At 42.4% G+C, this 16,238-nt stretch overlaps 2 protein-coding genes across 3 annotated transcripts in view; both read left to right on the top strand.

Moving 5' to 3' along the window:
- The window catches only part of LOC308294754 (cytochrome P450 2E1-like), a 14,269-nt gene extending 8,280 nt beyond the window's left edge, over window positions 1-5,989 (top strand). The window contains exons 9-11 of one of the 2 annotated variants that reach the window (XM_080737590.1): window positions 3,296-3,437; window positions 4,612-4,751; window positions 4,839-5,989. In XM_080737590.1, the coding sequence (XP_080593716.1) occupies window positions 3,296-3,437; window positions 4,612-4,751; window positions 4,839-4,886 (330 nt within the window). In that variant the 3' untranslated portion in view covers window positions 4,887-5,989. Of the gene's footprint in view, window positions 1-3,295; window positions 3,438-4,611 lie in introns of both variants that reach the window. The other variant, XM_080737589.1, reaches the window with a different exon arrangement.
- Window positions 5,990-6,331: 342 nt separating this feature from the next.
- On the top strand, window positions 6,332-15,779 carry setd6 (SET domain containing 6, protein lysine methyltransferase). The gene is made up of 9 exons (XM_080736812.1): window positions 6,332-6,913; window positions 7,253-7,324; window positions 8,854-8,998; window positions 9,478-9,619; window positions 10,516-10,710; window positions 12,895-13,033; window positions 13,457-13,637; window positions 14,405-14,541; window positions 15,090-15,779. The coding sequence occupies exons 1-9, from the start codon at window positions 6,887-6,889 to the stop codon at window positions 15,432-15,434; spliced, it is 1,383 nt and encodes a 460-aa protein (XP_080592938.1). The 5' UTR covers window positions 6,332-6,886; the 3' UTR covers window positions 15,435-15,779.
- Window positions 15,780-16,238: the final 459 nt, after the last annotated feature.

The following is a 16,238-nucleotide window of genomic DNA, read 5'->3' as shown; positions in this document are numbered from 1 at the left end:
GTCCTTTGATGGGTTATGCAAGCAATACAGCCTCACTCAGCTTGTCACAGTACCCACCAGGGTGACAGAGCACTCTCAAACCCTCATAGATCTCGTCGTAACCACTGACAAGTCCAAAGTCACCGCTAGCGGGGCTATTGTATGCGGTCTTAGTGATCATTATATGATCTACTCTACCCGAAAAATACACAAACCCAAAGCTAGTGGCCACAGAACTGTCGTTGCTAGAAGCCTGAAGAACTACTCCAGTGAGGCTTTTAATCTCAAACTAGCGGGTGTAGACCTTTCCCCAGAGCTGCAGTGTACAGATGTCGAGGAAGCATGGTGCGGTTTTAAAACCAAATTGACCGATGCTCTAGACGACGTGGCCCCCTTGAATACCACCAGGGTTAAAGCCCGCCAAGAGCCATGGTATAACTCAGATATTGCAGAATCAGCTAGACTCAGAGACAAAAAATACGATGAAAAACGAAAGTGCTGCAAAAAGCTCAAGAAAAAATTCAACCATGACCTCAAAAAACACATTGAGCATCTTACTGCTCAATGCAAGAGACTTAGAAACCAGACAACCGCCCTAGTTAGATCCGCCAAAAAAAACTACATCGACGACAAAATCGATGAATACAAAAACAACCCACGAGACCTATGGAAGTTGCTTAACAACCAATTAGGCTTAAAATCAAAAACCATATGCCACAACATAAACATCAAAACGGACGCCGCTCTCATTTCTGACAAAGGTGAAGTAGCTACCCATTTTAACAAAACCTTTACCACCACAGCCCGTTCATTGGTCAAAAGACTGGTCGCCCCATCTGGGCGGTATGGTGAAGAATTTGTTAATACATTCTACAAAAAACTGGGCGTCAGTAAAGACAGCTTTAAACTTTCCACAGTGACAACTGATGAAGTGTTTAAAAAATTGAGCGCCCTACCTCAACACAAGGCCACTGGCCTTGATAAAATCCCAGCTAGATTTCTCAGAGATTCAGCCGCCACCATTGCTCCAATCATTACCCACATAATTAACCTTTCCATCGAACAGGGTCATGTCCCCCAGGACTTCAAACTAGCAAAAGTAACCCCCCTGCATAAAAAAGGTAGCAAACTAGACCCTGGAAACTACCGCCCCGTTTCCATTCTTAGCTCCATATCCAAAGTCATGGAGAAAATAGTCTACGAACAGATTGCAAGATATCTCGATGAGAATAATCTGATTTACGAGTTCCAATCTGGATTCAGAAAATCCCATTCCACTGACACATGCCTTCTCTATTTGACTGACCAAATCAAACGCGAAGCGGATCAGGGCAAGTATAGTGGCATGGTCATGATGGACCTCCAGAAGGCATTTGACACCGTGGATCATGCTATTCTGATTGAGAAACTAAAAGCCATCGGTCTTGACAGCGCAGCAGTGAGCTGGATGCAATCTTACCTGGTGGGGAGGGAACAGGTGGTGGAGATTAACGGTACCCTGTCCCCCCCCCTCCCAGTAAGCTGTGGAGTTCCCCAAGGTAGCATACTGGGACCTCTGTTGTTCCTAATATACGTGAACGACATGGCATCTGCTTGCGACTGCAACCTGTTCCTGTTCGCGGATGACTCGGCTCTCCTAGTCTCGGGCAAGGACCACTTGCAGGTTGAAAAGACACTTAACTCTGAACTGAGTAAGATCTGCACATGGCTTAACGACAACAAATTATCAATTCACCTGGGCAAAACTGAGTCCATCCTCTTTGGATCAAATCATAACCTCAAAAAGGTAGAGAACTTCACAATCAAAGTGGGTGACAAGGTCATAACACGAAAAAACGAAATCTCCTACTTAGGATGTATCCTTGAAGCTAATCTTTCCAGCGAAAAGATGACTTCAAAAGTAATACAAAAAATCAACCAACGAACTCGTTTCCTACAGAGGATCGCCCCAATGGTCAACTTCAACACACTGAAGACCATAGCTGGTGCAATAATCCAGCCCCTCTTTGACTATGGAGTCCACGTATGGTATCGTGACGCCCCACAAGCCCTAAAAACTAAACTCCAAACAGCCCAAAATAAACTAATTAGGGTCCTGCTTAACCTTCCCAATCAGACTCACCTCACCGCTACTCACCAGTTAAGAGTGGGGTGGCTCAGAGTAGATGACAGAGTACAGCAACTTGCAATGGGCCTGGTGTACAAGATACACTACACCACTATGATACCCAAGTACCTGTCAAAATACTTTAAAAACGTTAAGGATGTCCATAATTACAACACCAGAGGCAGTGCCACAGATCACGTTCAACCCAGAGTCAACTCAAAGAAAGGGTCGAACTCGTTCTTCTGCTACACCACAAAAATGTGGAATGCCTTACCGAAGGCCATAAAGGAGTGTGGATCACTAGCATCCTTTAAAATTGCCCTAAAAAACCACTTACAGGCAGCAGCCGTTCACAACTGGTAAAAACCTAGCCCAACCCTACCCTCCCTGCCCCTTCCTTGTATATACTGTACTGACTGTTTTAGACTTACTGTTACCTGCCCCTTCCTTGTATATATTGTATATTCTGTACTTACTGATTGTATAGACCTACTGTTTTCTTTTTTTCTTTACATATCTACTGCATAGTACTGTGTTCTATTTGTCTGTCATTCAATGTTATATGAGATACTTAAATGGTTTCCTGTTGAAATAAGCTTAGTCTTTTCATGGATCTCCTTTTAGTAGACCTTGTACCAGTGAACTGTACCGTCATGAATCTGTACATTTTCCTATGCAAACTTCTAATAAAGCCTTCAATCAATCAATCAATACATTTAGTGTTGTAGTACTCGAGTCAATGACTCGTCTTGAGTCAGGACTCGAGTCAAAATTTTCATTGACTCGTGTCGTCTCGGTCTCGCCCATGATTTTACTCTGTCTCGACTCGGTCTTGGACTAAGAGACTCGGGACTCGATCTTCCCCCACCGAGTCCACTCGAGTCAAGAGTCAAGACAATGCAATGAAATGTATTATACCCATATTATGAGGAGCCCATTGACATTAACATTATAAGAGAGCTGCTTGGTGCTTTTCATTGATGAATTACTAGATGATGTGTGTAGTAATACAACTAGTGGTTTAGTAAGACAACTCATAGTCCGGAAAATTAGTCAAAAAGTGTAAATAATAGCAGGAACTATAAACTTAACATTAGTTACAATACAGCACGGCAATGACTACAATAACTGCTCTCATAAAAGAAGCTCATCTGTCCCCTGATGCATTGTCTCTGTCCCCGTCTCTGCTGCTCTATCTCCAACTCTCAGGGAACCTTGGTCATCCCTAACCTGTCGTCAGTGCTATACGAGGAGGGACAGTGGAAATTCCCATATGAATTCAACCCTGAGAACTTTCTCAATGACCAGGGAGAGCTGGTGAAACTTGAAGCGTTCATGCCTTTCTCTATTGGTAAGAATTCACGTTTACAGGCTTTGTCCTTGGGGAGATATAACCACATGAACCCTATAGACGGGTTTCTTGTTTACAAACATTGAGACTAAATGCACAGGTGACTGTATCATGTAATCAGTCCGTCCAATCCCCAAACCTGTTGTTTTGGGGAGCGCTGGTTAAAGGGATATTACACTTTCAAAAAAACTTTTTGTCATTGTATGGTCTAATCAGGCTTGTATGAACACCCTGAACAGTTTTTAATTTTCTTCATTCAATATTTAGATATTTGATGTAAATGTTATCTGGCCCTCCAGGCTTAGGGCCTCTCCCCACACACACTCATTGTAAATTCAAACTCCATTTTAACCATGATAGATTCATTAAAAACACCCATTATTTTTTTCTGGTGACTCATACTACCCTCCTGATACGTGAGCAGGCCGTGTTTTTTCCATAACGTTTTTCATGTATTTTTTATATATTTTTATTGTATTTAATTTTTTCCATTTTCCCAAAGAATTATTAAAAATACATGAAAAACATTATGGAAAAAACACGGCCTGCTCACGTATTAGGAAGGTAGTATGAGTCACCAGAAAAAATAATGTGTGTTTTTAATGAATCTATCATGGTTAAAATGGAGTTTGAATTTACAATGAGTGTGTGTGGGGAGAGGCCCTGAGCCTGCAGGGACTGGTAACATTTACATCAAATATCTAAATACTTAATGAAGAAAATTAAAAACTGTTCAGGGTGTTCATACAAGCCTGATTAGACCATACAATGACAAAAAGTTTTTTGAAAGTGGAATATCCCTTTAAGCCTGGTTTCATTGGCTAATTTTGGTACCGAATCAAACGTGACGTGGACCAGAAACCCGTCTATAGTGTACCTATTCTGGGCATGACATAATAGACAAACATTCACCAAAAGAATTGTAGATCTACAAGCTCTGCTGTTTTTGGTGTGGAGATTTGCGGTAGAGGGGGACAAAAAGGAGGGAACCAAGTACAGACCCTGGGGGACCCTGGTCAAGAAAGTACCGTTGCCTATATAGGGTTTAAGTGGTTAAATGAACAACTTGAATGAAACACTTTGTCCAGTACATACTGTATGACTAAATAATACATTATCTCTTCAAGTTACCATGATTGCTCTTGCTAAAATACGGTGTTGACTCTTGCTCCAGGTCCCCGCATGTGTCTGGGAGAGGGCCTGGCTCGCATGGAGCTCTTTCTGATCTTGGTGACTCTGCTGAGGAAGTTTCAGTTCGTCTGGCCGGAGGACGCAGGGACGCCAGACTTCACTCCTATCTTTGGCGTCACACAGGCCCCTAAACCCTACCGCATGATTGTACATCCCAGAGAGAGCCCCTAAACCCTACCGCATGATTGTACATCCCAGAGAGAGCCACAGGCCCCTAAACCCTACCGCATGATTGTACATCCCAGAGAGAGCCCCTAAACCCTACCGCATGATTGTACATCCCAGAGAGAGCCGGGAGGTCTAGGACAGGGGTTCCCAAACCTTTTTGTCTCAGGGCACCCCATAAATATTTTTTAATCCGAGGCACCCCTACATTATAATTTTCACTCCCAGCACCTTATATTTATAGCATATCGTCGTTGTCGGGTGGAAACCTTGTATGTCCAAAACAGTACGTTTTGTATTTATCATCTATAAGATTTACTAAACAGTCTTGTATGTGCAGTCTTGTATGATGAAGCAGGGCTTTGCTTTAACAAAAGACGTACACATTTGAAACACGGATATATGAGGTTTCTGCCCGACAGTGACGATATTTTAGTGATTATGTTGCGAGGAAAACGTTGAGATAATAGCCATTTTGGTTAGAACTGACTGAAAATAACTTTGTACTTCAAGTTTAAAATGATACTAAATATTTCTTCAGTTTCCAAATAAATTCAAAATATTACCAAATGATCTCGCGGCACCCCTGGACTGCCGTCGCGGCACCCCATGGTGCCCCATCACCCACTTTGAAAACTGGTCTAGGAATCAGATATTTTCGAAAAGCGACGTGGTCATCATACTTCAAAGCATAAATTAGGGTTAAGAAAAACTATTTAAGTACACAAATGATCAATAACACTTTGATTGTGAACTATAGATTTGGATTGATGGATAGAACGTTATATCTGCATGTAATACTTCATTAAGCATTCACCATCTATTGTAAGTAAAAGAAGAAAAGAGTTTGTGTGTCACATTGCTCAGTTTCCTTACAGGCAAGGCAAAAATAGTATTATCTATCAGACTATCACTGATAGCAGCATGTACAGCGTCCTTGTCTGATAATGCAATAGGGCAAAGGTAAAGGTGTGTACTTGAGGTGAGGAAAATGTTTTCTATTGTGTATTTCTAGCTGCAGTATTAAATTCCAAAATGAACCACTGATACACTGGAAAACATGTAATGATATGATATGATATCTAGGGCCAGCAGCTCAGTTATTTATTTGTATTCTTATTTATCTTTTGGTCTAGTTTGGTTTGGTACGGTACTTTTACCTGTATACTCACACTAAATAAAGGATTAACATTTTTCTCTTCTTCTCATTCCCTTTATTGTATTTGAAAAATGTAATGAACAAAAGACCTTGAACCAAAATAATAAACCCTGGTCCACTGATGTTCTGCCATACAGGTTGACAGCACATGTGGGAGGGGATGGCTCAGTCTAATGTTTAACTGAGATGATGACCTACAAGTCAGTTATGCAGTAGAATCTATATAACATGGCATAGTATGTCATGTTAAATATAGATCAATCAGAATTGTTCACTTGCCATTTCCTTTGGGTGTATATTTCAGAGAGAGAGAGAGAGAGGGAGGGAGGGAGAGAGAGAGAGAGAGAGAGAGAGAGAGAGAGAGAGAGAGAGAGAGAGAGAGAGAGAGAGAGAGAGAGAAAGAACTTTAACATATAGGGATTTCTTTTTAAGTTTATTAGTCTTTATTAACACCAATGGCAAAAAAAATCCATTTACAATTTTAGTAGTCCAGTATCTTTAATTATATTATTACATTTTTTTGTTTTATTTCTCACTTATTTCTCGCAATTTAGGCCATATGTTTCTATGCTTCCCATTCCAATAAAGCCTATTTGAATTGCATTTAATTGACACAGTGATAATTTGGGTCTACTCATAGACAGAAAGTATCGACCTATCGCTGCTCTATGCACTACTCTATTATATCTACTACACCCCGGTGCAGTAGGTGGCGATATATAATTTAATTTGGTCACATGGGTGTAAAGTGCGCGTGCGTAGAGACGACTGAGCCTCTCAGTGTAGCACGAATTTATTCATCAACATAGAAGTCTCCTGTCTGTGTAAAACCCACATGTCACTGGAACGTTAGTTTAGTTGGCCTGACACTTGAGTTCCATATAACTCTATGCTTGAGTTAGTCTAGGGCTGTTTTAGCTCTTGAACTCACAAAATGGCAACAGAAGCGAAAAGATTCAAGGTTAGAATGTATTCTGTTTTACCCCATCTAAAATAAAATACAAAGTTTTAACTTTACCTGTGCATGTTTTGCAGTGAATGTATCGTTATATTATTATAGCTGTTAGCTAGCCATGGTCGCTGGTTGCTGAGCTTGCTGTCTGTGTAGGAGACAATAACTCTGTTATGCTGTATTTGATTGTGAACCACACATAATAACCCTGTGTGTGTGTGTGTGTGTGTGTGTGTGTGTGTGTGTGTGTGTGTGTGTGTGTGTGTGTGTGTGTGTGTGTGTGTGTGTGTGTGTGTGTGTGTGTGTGTGTGTGTGTGCGTGCGTGCGTGCGTGTGTGTGGTGTTCTAGGTAGATGAGTTGGAGCCACTGCAGAACTTCCTAAGCTGGTGTGACAAAGTGGGTCTGACACTCAACAGTAAGGTAATTGTTTCAGTACATAATGTCACTTTCTTTTTTTAATCTGTCCATCAGGCTACTTTTGTAAACCTGGCAGTGTGCTCTTATTGTATACAGACAGAGCTGTCAGCCAGGTGACACATTAAATTAACTTCATCAAGTACCAAGTAGGCCTAATGCATTTCAAAAAGATCAGGACATCCTGGTAAGAAGACAGCAGAGATGATGTACAACTGGGACACATGCCCTGCTACTTTTTCATGACTGTAGGTGGACGTTTTAACTGCACACACATCACTATTAGGGCTGTCACGATTATGACATTTTACATGACGATTATTTGTCACTCAAATAATTGCGATTAACGATTTAATTGTGTTTTTGTCGTTGACAATTACATTTCTGTTTGGCTTTTAGGCTTTGAAGTTGCCCATGGCAGATATGACACATAACCTAAATATACAAAGAAATTACTGACATATTTGACAACTTTATACTTAAAAAAGAACATTGATAGTGGAAATAGCCGATCTACAAGCTCACAACGCTTCGCGATGCGACGTGTTGTGAGCTTGTAGATCTGCTATTTCCACTATTTTTGACTTTTTAAAAAAAATATATGAACATTTTTCAACATAGAAACGATTATGACAATTATGGAAAAAAAATCACGATTATGTAATAATTGTGACAGCCCTAATCACTATTATTATTAGAGCATGTCTCCTGGTGGAGATTTGCAGATTCTACACTCTTCTCTGCACCATTCTAGTTACATATGCTATAAAAGTAATTATTATAGCATTACTTATAGCTTATAGCATTGTAGGGGCGGCATTGGCTCAGGGGTAGAGAAACCGCCATTAGAACACAGAGGGTTCCCAGTTCGATCCCGGGCTCTCCTGGCCCTGAGTTAGTGTCATATAGTCCTTGAGAAAAGACTCCGAACCCCGAGTTGCTCCCGGTGAGCAGGTTGGTGCCTTGCATGGTTTCCTCCGCCATCGGTGTATGAATGTGTGTATGAGAATGGGTGAATGTAAATAATGCACAATCTCTGTAAAGCGCCTTGGATAAAGGCGCTATATTAATGCACTAGGGCTGTCACAATTATTACATACAGGTAATCGTCTAATCGTGATTATTTGACATAATCGTGATTATTTTTCATAATCGTCATAATCGTTTCCATGTCAAAAATAGAGGAAATAGCAGATCTACAAGCTCACAACGCGTCGCATCGCGACGCGTTGTGAGCTTGTAGATCGGCTATTTCCACTATCAATGTTCTTTTTTAAGTATAAAGTTGTCAAATATGTCAAGTAATTTCTTTGTATATTTAGCTTATGTGTCACATCTGCCATGCGTAACTTCAAAGCCTAAAAGCCAAACAGAAATGTAATTGTCATCGACAAAAACACAATTAAATCGTTAATCGCAATTATTTGAGAGAAAATTAATCGTCATGTAAAATGTCATAATCGTGACAGCCCTATAATGCACCATTTACCATTCATTACTGTCATCTCTCTCTCTCTCTCTCTCTCTCACGTCAGGTGTACGTTACTAAAGAAGGAACGGTGGCAGAGTATGGCATGCTGGCCAAGGCAGACATCGAGGAGGGGGAGGTTCTGTTCACCATCCCCAGGTCTGCTCTTCTCCACCACGGAACAAGCAAGGTCTCTGCTCTACTTGATCAAGGTAATGAGCAAAGAGGAGAACCAAGTGTGCACCGTGCGTGCGTGCATGCATTGCACAAGTATTCTGCTACTGAACCTTTCTGCACTGCAGAGGACAATAATGATACTGTTGATTTTCTTGTAAAATTGTCCTATCCTTCATTTGTTTTGTCTTTGACCAAACCCCATCCTGTTAAGTCCTACTAGAGTTCTAATTTTAGGCCCTACTCGGCCCGAAAACGTCGAGTCGGGTTCGGGAAGAATTTGAGAACTCTATCACAGAGTAAAAGTAAAATAAATACTAAAAACTTATATTTTCTTTTTTCTCAAGGCAAGGCCCGGCCCGACTAAATAGCATACATTTTAGGCCCTACCCGGCCCGAAAATGTTGGGTCGGGTCAGGTTCGGGCAAAATTTGAGAACTCTTAAGTCCTACTGGTGGCAATAAAGTGTTTTCTGAGTTCTCTGCTCCTCCTGTGTTTCTCCCTTTCTGTCTCCCAGAAAAGGCATCTCTAGAGAACTCCTCAGGCTGGGTTCCTCTGCTGCTGGCCCTGCTGTATGAATACACGACCCCACAGTCCCACTGGGCTCCCTACCTCTCTCTCTGGACTGACTTCAGCACCTTGGACCATCCCATGTTCTGGTGAGGACCCAAAGAACCCCGGATTGAATCTCACATCCATTTGTAAATATTGACTGGATTCTTGGGAAATGATTGAACAACCATCTCAATTTAAATTGTATTCCTACACCACCACAAGTTCATAGTCACTGGTGATTCGACTGCACCACAATAGACTCATCTACAGTAGCACCCAAAAAGATTACTCTGCTGTTATCTTCCCCCCAATATTCTTTTTTTATCTCACGATTTTTGGGGCATTTTTTCACCCAGTGCCAATTGACCAAGCTGTAATTCTGGGCACTACTCTCCCCTCTGCCAACCTTGGGAGAGCCCCGAACTGAGCTTATGCTTCCTTCAATGCATGAGGAGTGAGCAGTCCGCTTTTTATCACCTGACAGGAGGGAGTTTCCCCAGTAGGACGTTGTGTGTGGAAGGAACACGTTATTCCAGCCAGTTCCTTTCCCCTCCATCAGGGGGACCAGGGGGAGGCAGTATAGAGACCAATATTACTGCATGTTTTTGTGAGGGTGTCTACCCCAGGGGACACAGGGAGAACATGCAAACGTTTTGAGGTACTGCAGTTGGGGCCAGAAACATGAACGCGCATCTAGGCTTCTTTGTATTGACGCGCATTCATACCGGAAGTGCTCGTTCATGAATTGGAGCCCCAGCGCATCCATGAACACAAACTATGACGCAAAATGCGTCACTAAGGCCCCACTACGTCACGGTTTTACTACCCGGAAGAAGGGTGCGCTGGGTGAGCAACTCAATGCAAGTGGACGGGCGGGGATATCTAGTGTCCTCTATATTCTTCTTATAACTCTATGTTTGAGGTGACTACCGACTGCACCACTTGTGGCCCCCTTCCCCCTGTATTGTTAATTGTAACAACTTACACCTTTCCTGTTCAGGCCCAAAGAGGAGAGAGACAGGCTGTTGAGGGGTACAGGTGTTCCAGAGGCTGTGGACAAAGACCTGGCCAACATCCAGAAGGAATACACAGATGTGGTCCTTCCCTTCATCAGCACACACCCTGACCTGTGGAACCCCAACACACACACCCTCGAGCTCTACACACGTCTGGTGGCCTTTGTCATGGCCTACAGGTGAGAAGACATGGGACATGGATAAGCATGCATGGATAAACATGCATGTATACCATACATGGGCAACTGGCGGCCCGGGGGCCACATGCGGCCCACACCTTCACTTAATGCGGCCCGCTGGTTAATATTGTAATACTGATATATTATTGATTTCAGCTGTTACAATTCCAACCATGAAACATGTCTCACTTTAATCACTATATTAGTAGCTTAATCACTTAGCACTAGTCTTTCTTATGTCCACTGTATTTGAATTTAAGTTCATACAGTTAGCATAAGAACAGTCATATAAATGTATTTGAAATTAAATAAAAGTGTTACTTTTCAGGAATCCAATTAAAATAGCTAAAAAGTATTACGGATTCCAATTCAAAAATAGCAAAAATAGCTGCGATGTGTTTTGAGCTTGTAGATCTGCTATTTTTGACTGTGAATGCATTGTGGCCCTCTGGAGTGAATGTGGAAATATAGTGGCCCTCTCCATCATCAAAGTTGTCCACCCCTGATGTACACAGTACACTAAGGCTGGGCGATATTAGGAAAAACCGTTGATATTCGATAACGTTGTTGAATACCTTGATATCGATATTACTCATGATATTAGGAAAAACAATTGCATTATATAGTTTTTTATATTTTTCTGCTTTCTGCTTTTTCTGCTAACCCAGATAATGAATAGCATAACCATTCATGCACCTTGCACAGTACACACAGAATAAAGAAATTAAATGCCATATATCGATTTTCCAACAATGGTTTTATTGAAATAACCACACTTGGTTACATATGGACTGCTTTTTGCATGTGCTACGTGCATGCATAGTGTGTCTTTTAATTAAATTGTCACATACACAAATATTTCATTTCAAGCCGTCTTCGTCGATATATATACCTTGCATGTTGATCCCTCGATATCGATAATTTTTGGGGCTTTTATGCCTTTATTTGATAGGATAATAGACTGACTGGGGAGAGAGATGGGGAATGACGCGCGGCAAAGGTCGTCCGGATCGGGAATCGAACCGGCGACGCCAGCAGGCATCATAGCCTAGTATGTGTTATAGTCCGGGAGCCAAATGGTGATTTCTGGCTGAACGTGGATTCGCCTGTAAAAGTTTTTTTCTCAACTGATTCTTGTAGCTTGGGGTCACCTCTTAAGGATTCAAGATGATGACCAGTGATATCCATTGAGCATTTTTTATTATTAACCCCTTAATGCCTGAAACACAAGAAATCCACCCAGGAGGAAAATACCCAGAAAAAGATTTTTTTTCTGGGTATTTAACTCTTAGAGTGCCAATCCCGAACTAGTTCGGCTTTATTAGCGTATCATAGAGTGCCGATCCCGAACAAGTTCGGCTTTAAAAAAAAAAAAAAAAAGAAAAAATTGAAAAAAAAAATTTGAATTTTTTTTTTTTTTTTTGGACCCCATCAAATCTGGTGAACATGATTTCAATCGCGATTTTGCATGTTCCACCCCCATACAACCCCATCTAACATACAGGGCAGCCATTTTTGTTTACATTACATGTAAAACATAATGGCGATTATCTCAAGAATGCCTGAACGGATTTCCAATCGGATTTTTTTGTTTGAAAGCTGTGAACAAACTGCACAAATCCACTCCAATGCAATCCAGGATTGCATTGGATTTTTTAGAGCTCATTCTTCTCTGTTTTTTTCCCATGCATGAGGTGTGCAAGGTTTAATCATGGCTAAGTTGACGAAAATAAGGCTTCTAAAATGCTTGGTAGCCAATAGCTAACTTCAAGCTAACTTCATCCTCTTCCTGTACATGCACAAAGGAAAGTGTCCTTTCCTTTGTAAAAAAAGTCATGGCTCCAGGGCTTGGGCATGCATTACCAGCATATCTCTATTATTCTCTGGTCACTGGGCGCCCTCTAGTGGTGATAGGCTGGCACTCAATGAGTTAAGGAGGATCTGAGGGGTCTAACTAGGGGTTTGTCATGATGCTGAATCCATTGCAAGAATCAGTTGAGAAAAAAACTTTTACAGGCAAATCCACGTTCACCCCCACGGCTCCCGGACTATTATGCGCCTTGACCACTAGGCCAGCGGGCGCCCCGATATCGATACATTTTTGATATATTGCCCAGCCTTAGTATACACACACATGCACACCTGTACTCAGTCATTCTATCTGACCTTGTCTCCTCTCTATAGCTTCCAAGAGCCCCTGAAAGAGGAAGATGAAGAAGAGGAGGAAGAAGAGGAGAGGGCCCCCAACCCACCGATGATGGTCCCCATGGCTGACATGCTCAATCATGTGTCCAAGCACAATGCCAATCTAGAGTACACATCAGTGAGTAGCACCACACTGCTTTACTCTTAGTGCCCACAATGGAACATTTGAATGCCATTATTGAAATGACACCATCTGTATTTGATGGTTCATCATTGTTTACTCTGAAATGAAAACATCGTTAAATCATCATTTACAAGGGAACAATGACATCAACATGTTTCACTTGGAATCAAGACTTTCTTTAAAAAGGTTTGTTTTTTATACGTCTAAACAGTTAAAGATACAATACAGTCCATCTGTAAATAACTGAACTGTTTCAATTGACACTCAGGATTTTACTGTGTAGTATGTATATATATCTCTATCTTCCCCATTGTGTTTGTCTAAATCATACTCACAGACTCTTGTGAGTTGTGACTATTCCTTTCTCTCTGTGCCTCATTCATTCATTCACTCACATGTTCTCTCTGTCTCTCTCAGGACAGCTTGAAGATGGTGTGTGTGCGTCCCATTGCTAAAGGGGAGGAGGTATTTAACACCTTTGGACAGATGGCCAACTGGCAGCTGCTGCACATGTACGGCTTCACTGAGCCGTATCCCACCAACACCAACGAGACGGCTGACATCCCCACAGCCGTCCTCTACAAAGCTGTTACTCAAGGTGATGCGCCACCACATCAACTGTGTAGCAAATGACGTACGCGCACACACACTAGAGGGTAGCACGGGTCGGGTCTGCCCGGAACCGGATACCCGAGAGCCAAACCAAGAACTGAGCCGTTTCGCGTCTAAAATATTGACGTGTCCCTCGAGCAAGGGTCGGATAAGGTCCAGTTGCCGCGAGTCTCGTTCGATAACAAAAACTATATATATTAAACCTGTGAACTGTAAATGTATTATTTTTAAATAGTATATAATAATTACTTTCTAAAATCCATAGTTTCTGTTCTACTCGAGGGGTGTGTTCGAAACACACATTCTCAGCCAGAGTTAACACATTACGGCCGGACTACACCACAAAATGCGCGCATACGCGCGTACTGTCCATGAAGACGCTTGCGTATGCGTAAACGCTCCAGGCTACACCAAGGAGGGAGTATACGTGAGGAAGACCAGATAGTCTGTGTACAAAATGCATACGCGTGCTTAAAAAATAGAACCGATCCTATTTTTAGGGAATGCGTATCCGTGGTTCGCGCTATCCGTACGCCTGGTGTAGCCGGCTGAATTGATATACATTGGATCTATCCAAAACGCGCATACGCGCGCACAACCCGCATACGCACTGACACGCGCAAAACGGCTTGGTGTAGCCTGGCCGTCACAAGTAAAATATCACTTTGCTATTATAAGTTTCTATTGCTAAAGGGTGGAAAAGGTCTCAACATTTAACCACCTCATCGCCTCTTCTTTCTCGCCTGTTCCCAGGTGTTCAGTCTGACTTGGACCGGCAACTGCTGGAAGAGATGTGGAAGATGCTGTGTGAGATGATGGGAGAGACCAGAGCCTTCATATTCAGCAGACAGGGCTGTCTCACGGAGACAGAGCTTCATACCACGCTTAAGGTAACAACTGGAACAGTGGCTGTCACTTTATTTCTAACTGAAATGTAAAGATTAGCACTTAGAGCAGGGTTCCCCAATAGGCGGCCCGCGGGGGGATACTGTCTGGCCCACACCAACCCCAGTAATAATGGTGGTATAAGAGAGCAACAACAGTAGTATATTGTTGTTGTCGGGTGGAAATCTCGTATCTCCAAATGTGTACGTTCTTTCGCAAATCATACGAGGCCTTTGCACAAAAGTAGTGAAAACAGCAGATCTACAAGCACACGCCTCGCGGTGCGAGGCGTTGTGTTCTTGTAGATCGGCTGTTTTCACTAATTTAAATCATTTTTAAAATGATAAATGCAAAACGAACGGTTTTTGGACATACAAGATTACAGATACAAGACAACGATATCTGAACTGTCGCTGGAGTAGCGGGAACGCCACCGTCGCCCCCTGCAATGTTATGGCCCTCGGCTTGGTACCCTAGACATAAAGGCTAAAGTATAATTCCACTAGAGTTCCCTTGTGTACATCTGTTCCTGACTTCCTCTCTCCATTCCCAGGTGTTTTGCATGTCAAAGGAGGAGTTCTGTGATTTCAGAGAGAATGAGGGATGGGAGGAGGACGAAGAGGATGATGAAAAGATCTCCCAGGCTTTCTCCAGCGATGGCCTCCCCAGCCTAAAGGCTCCATGGCGGTGGCTGATCCACGAAGCAGCTCGCCTCACTCTGGACTCGTACGGAGAGGGGAAGAGAGAAGAGAAGGGACCGGTCATAGATCGTGACCAAGCACTGATGGAGGACAAGGCCTTGCTTGCACAGCTGAGCAGCCGGCAGCAGAGGGCGCTGCAGGTGCGGTATGGCCAGAAGAGCATTCTGTACAAACTGATGGAGCTCACCAGCTCCTGAATCCAGGTGCACACAGCGAAGACCACTTCACCAGAGCCGTCTTCTTTTTGCCCGGTCGTTCCCGAAACATCCATCTCCATCAATCATTGTTTTGTGTTTTTCATCCATGAGAAAATATGCCTGCTTTTAACTTCTATTTAATTCATGGCATTTCTCACCACATGTACCCTAGCATTCCTATTCTGGGGTGAACATTCAGGGAAAGTATCACAATGTGGTTTGTTGATTGTCTATTTTTTCTGAATTATCACCTAGTTAGGACATGACTAGGATATGGATGCTAGGGTTCATGTGGTCTGTGTGGGGGTCAGAATAACGCTTTCATTTGTATCGTCTAAATAAAGCTGCCGCTCATGTTTCAATGTGTGGCACAGAATACCACCTCTGGTTTACTCATAATAAATCATGTCACTTGTTTGAGGAAACCCCAGTTCTAGGACATCAGATTTGCCATTACTGTACTGTTGACCATTGGGTCATTTAATCTCATGGCGCGCACACACTTGAGCTGCTGAGTGAGGCTAGTGAAATTGATGGGACTTAGCCATGCACATCAACCTTCCAGTTTCACCAAACTTGCACAAACAAGCTCCACATTCAATAGTTTTAAACAATTCAACCTTCAATGTCTTAGATTGTATTTACAGGTTCCTTCAGAGGGTGGAAACTACCGTTGTCTAGGTTTATTCAGGATGAATTGACCAGTTTCCCTTTACACAAGCACCAGCAAGTATCTTGACTTTTAATATCGTCCTAAACAAACAAAAACAGACAGATGCAGTTCAATTGTTTAATGTGTTATGT

The sequence above is a fragment of the Nannobrachium achirus genome (assembly GCF_963921795.1).
Source record: "Nannobrachium achirus genome assembly, chromosome: 11".
NCBI classification, from domain to species: Eukaryota; Metazoa; Chordata; class Actinopteri; order Myctophiformes; family Myctophidae; genus Nannobrachium; species Nannobrachium achirus.
Note: the sequence above shows the minus strand (reverse complement) of the source record. Positions and strands in the feature narration are given on the sequence as shown.

Bases quoted from the DNA above. Each gene is read 5' to 3' on its own strand.
- setd6 (XM_080736812.1), top strand. From the start codon at position 6,887: ATGGCAACAGAAGCGAAAAGATTCAAG. The intron at 6,914-7,252 runs GTTAGAATGTAT...GTGGTGTTCTAG, and splicing joins CAGAAGCGAAAAGATTCAAG to GTAGATGAGTTGGAGCCACT. The intron at 8,999-9,477 runs GTAATGAGCAAA...TCTGTCTCCCAG, and splicing joins CTCTGCTCTACTTGATCAAG to AAAAGGCATCTCTAGAGAAC.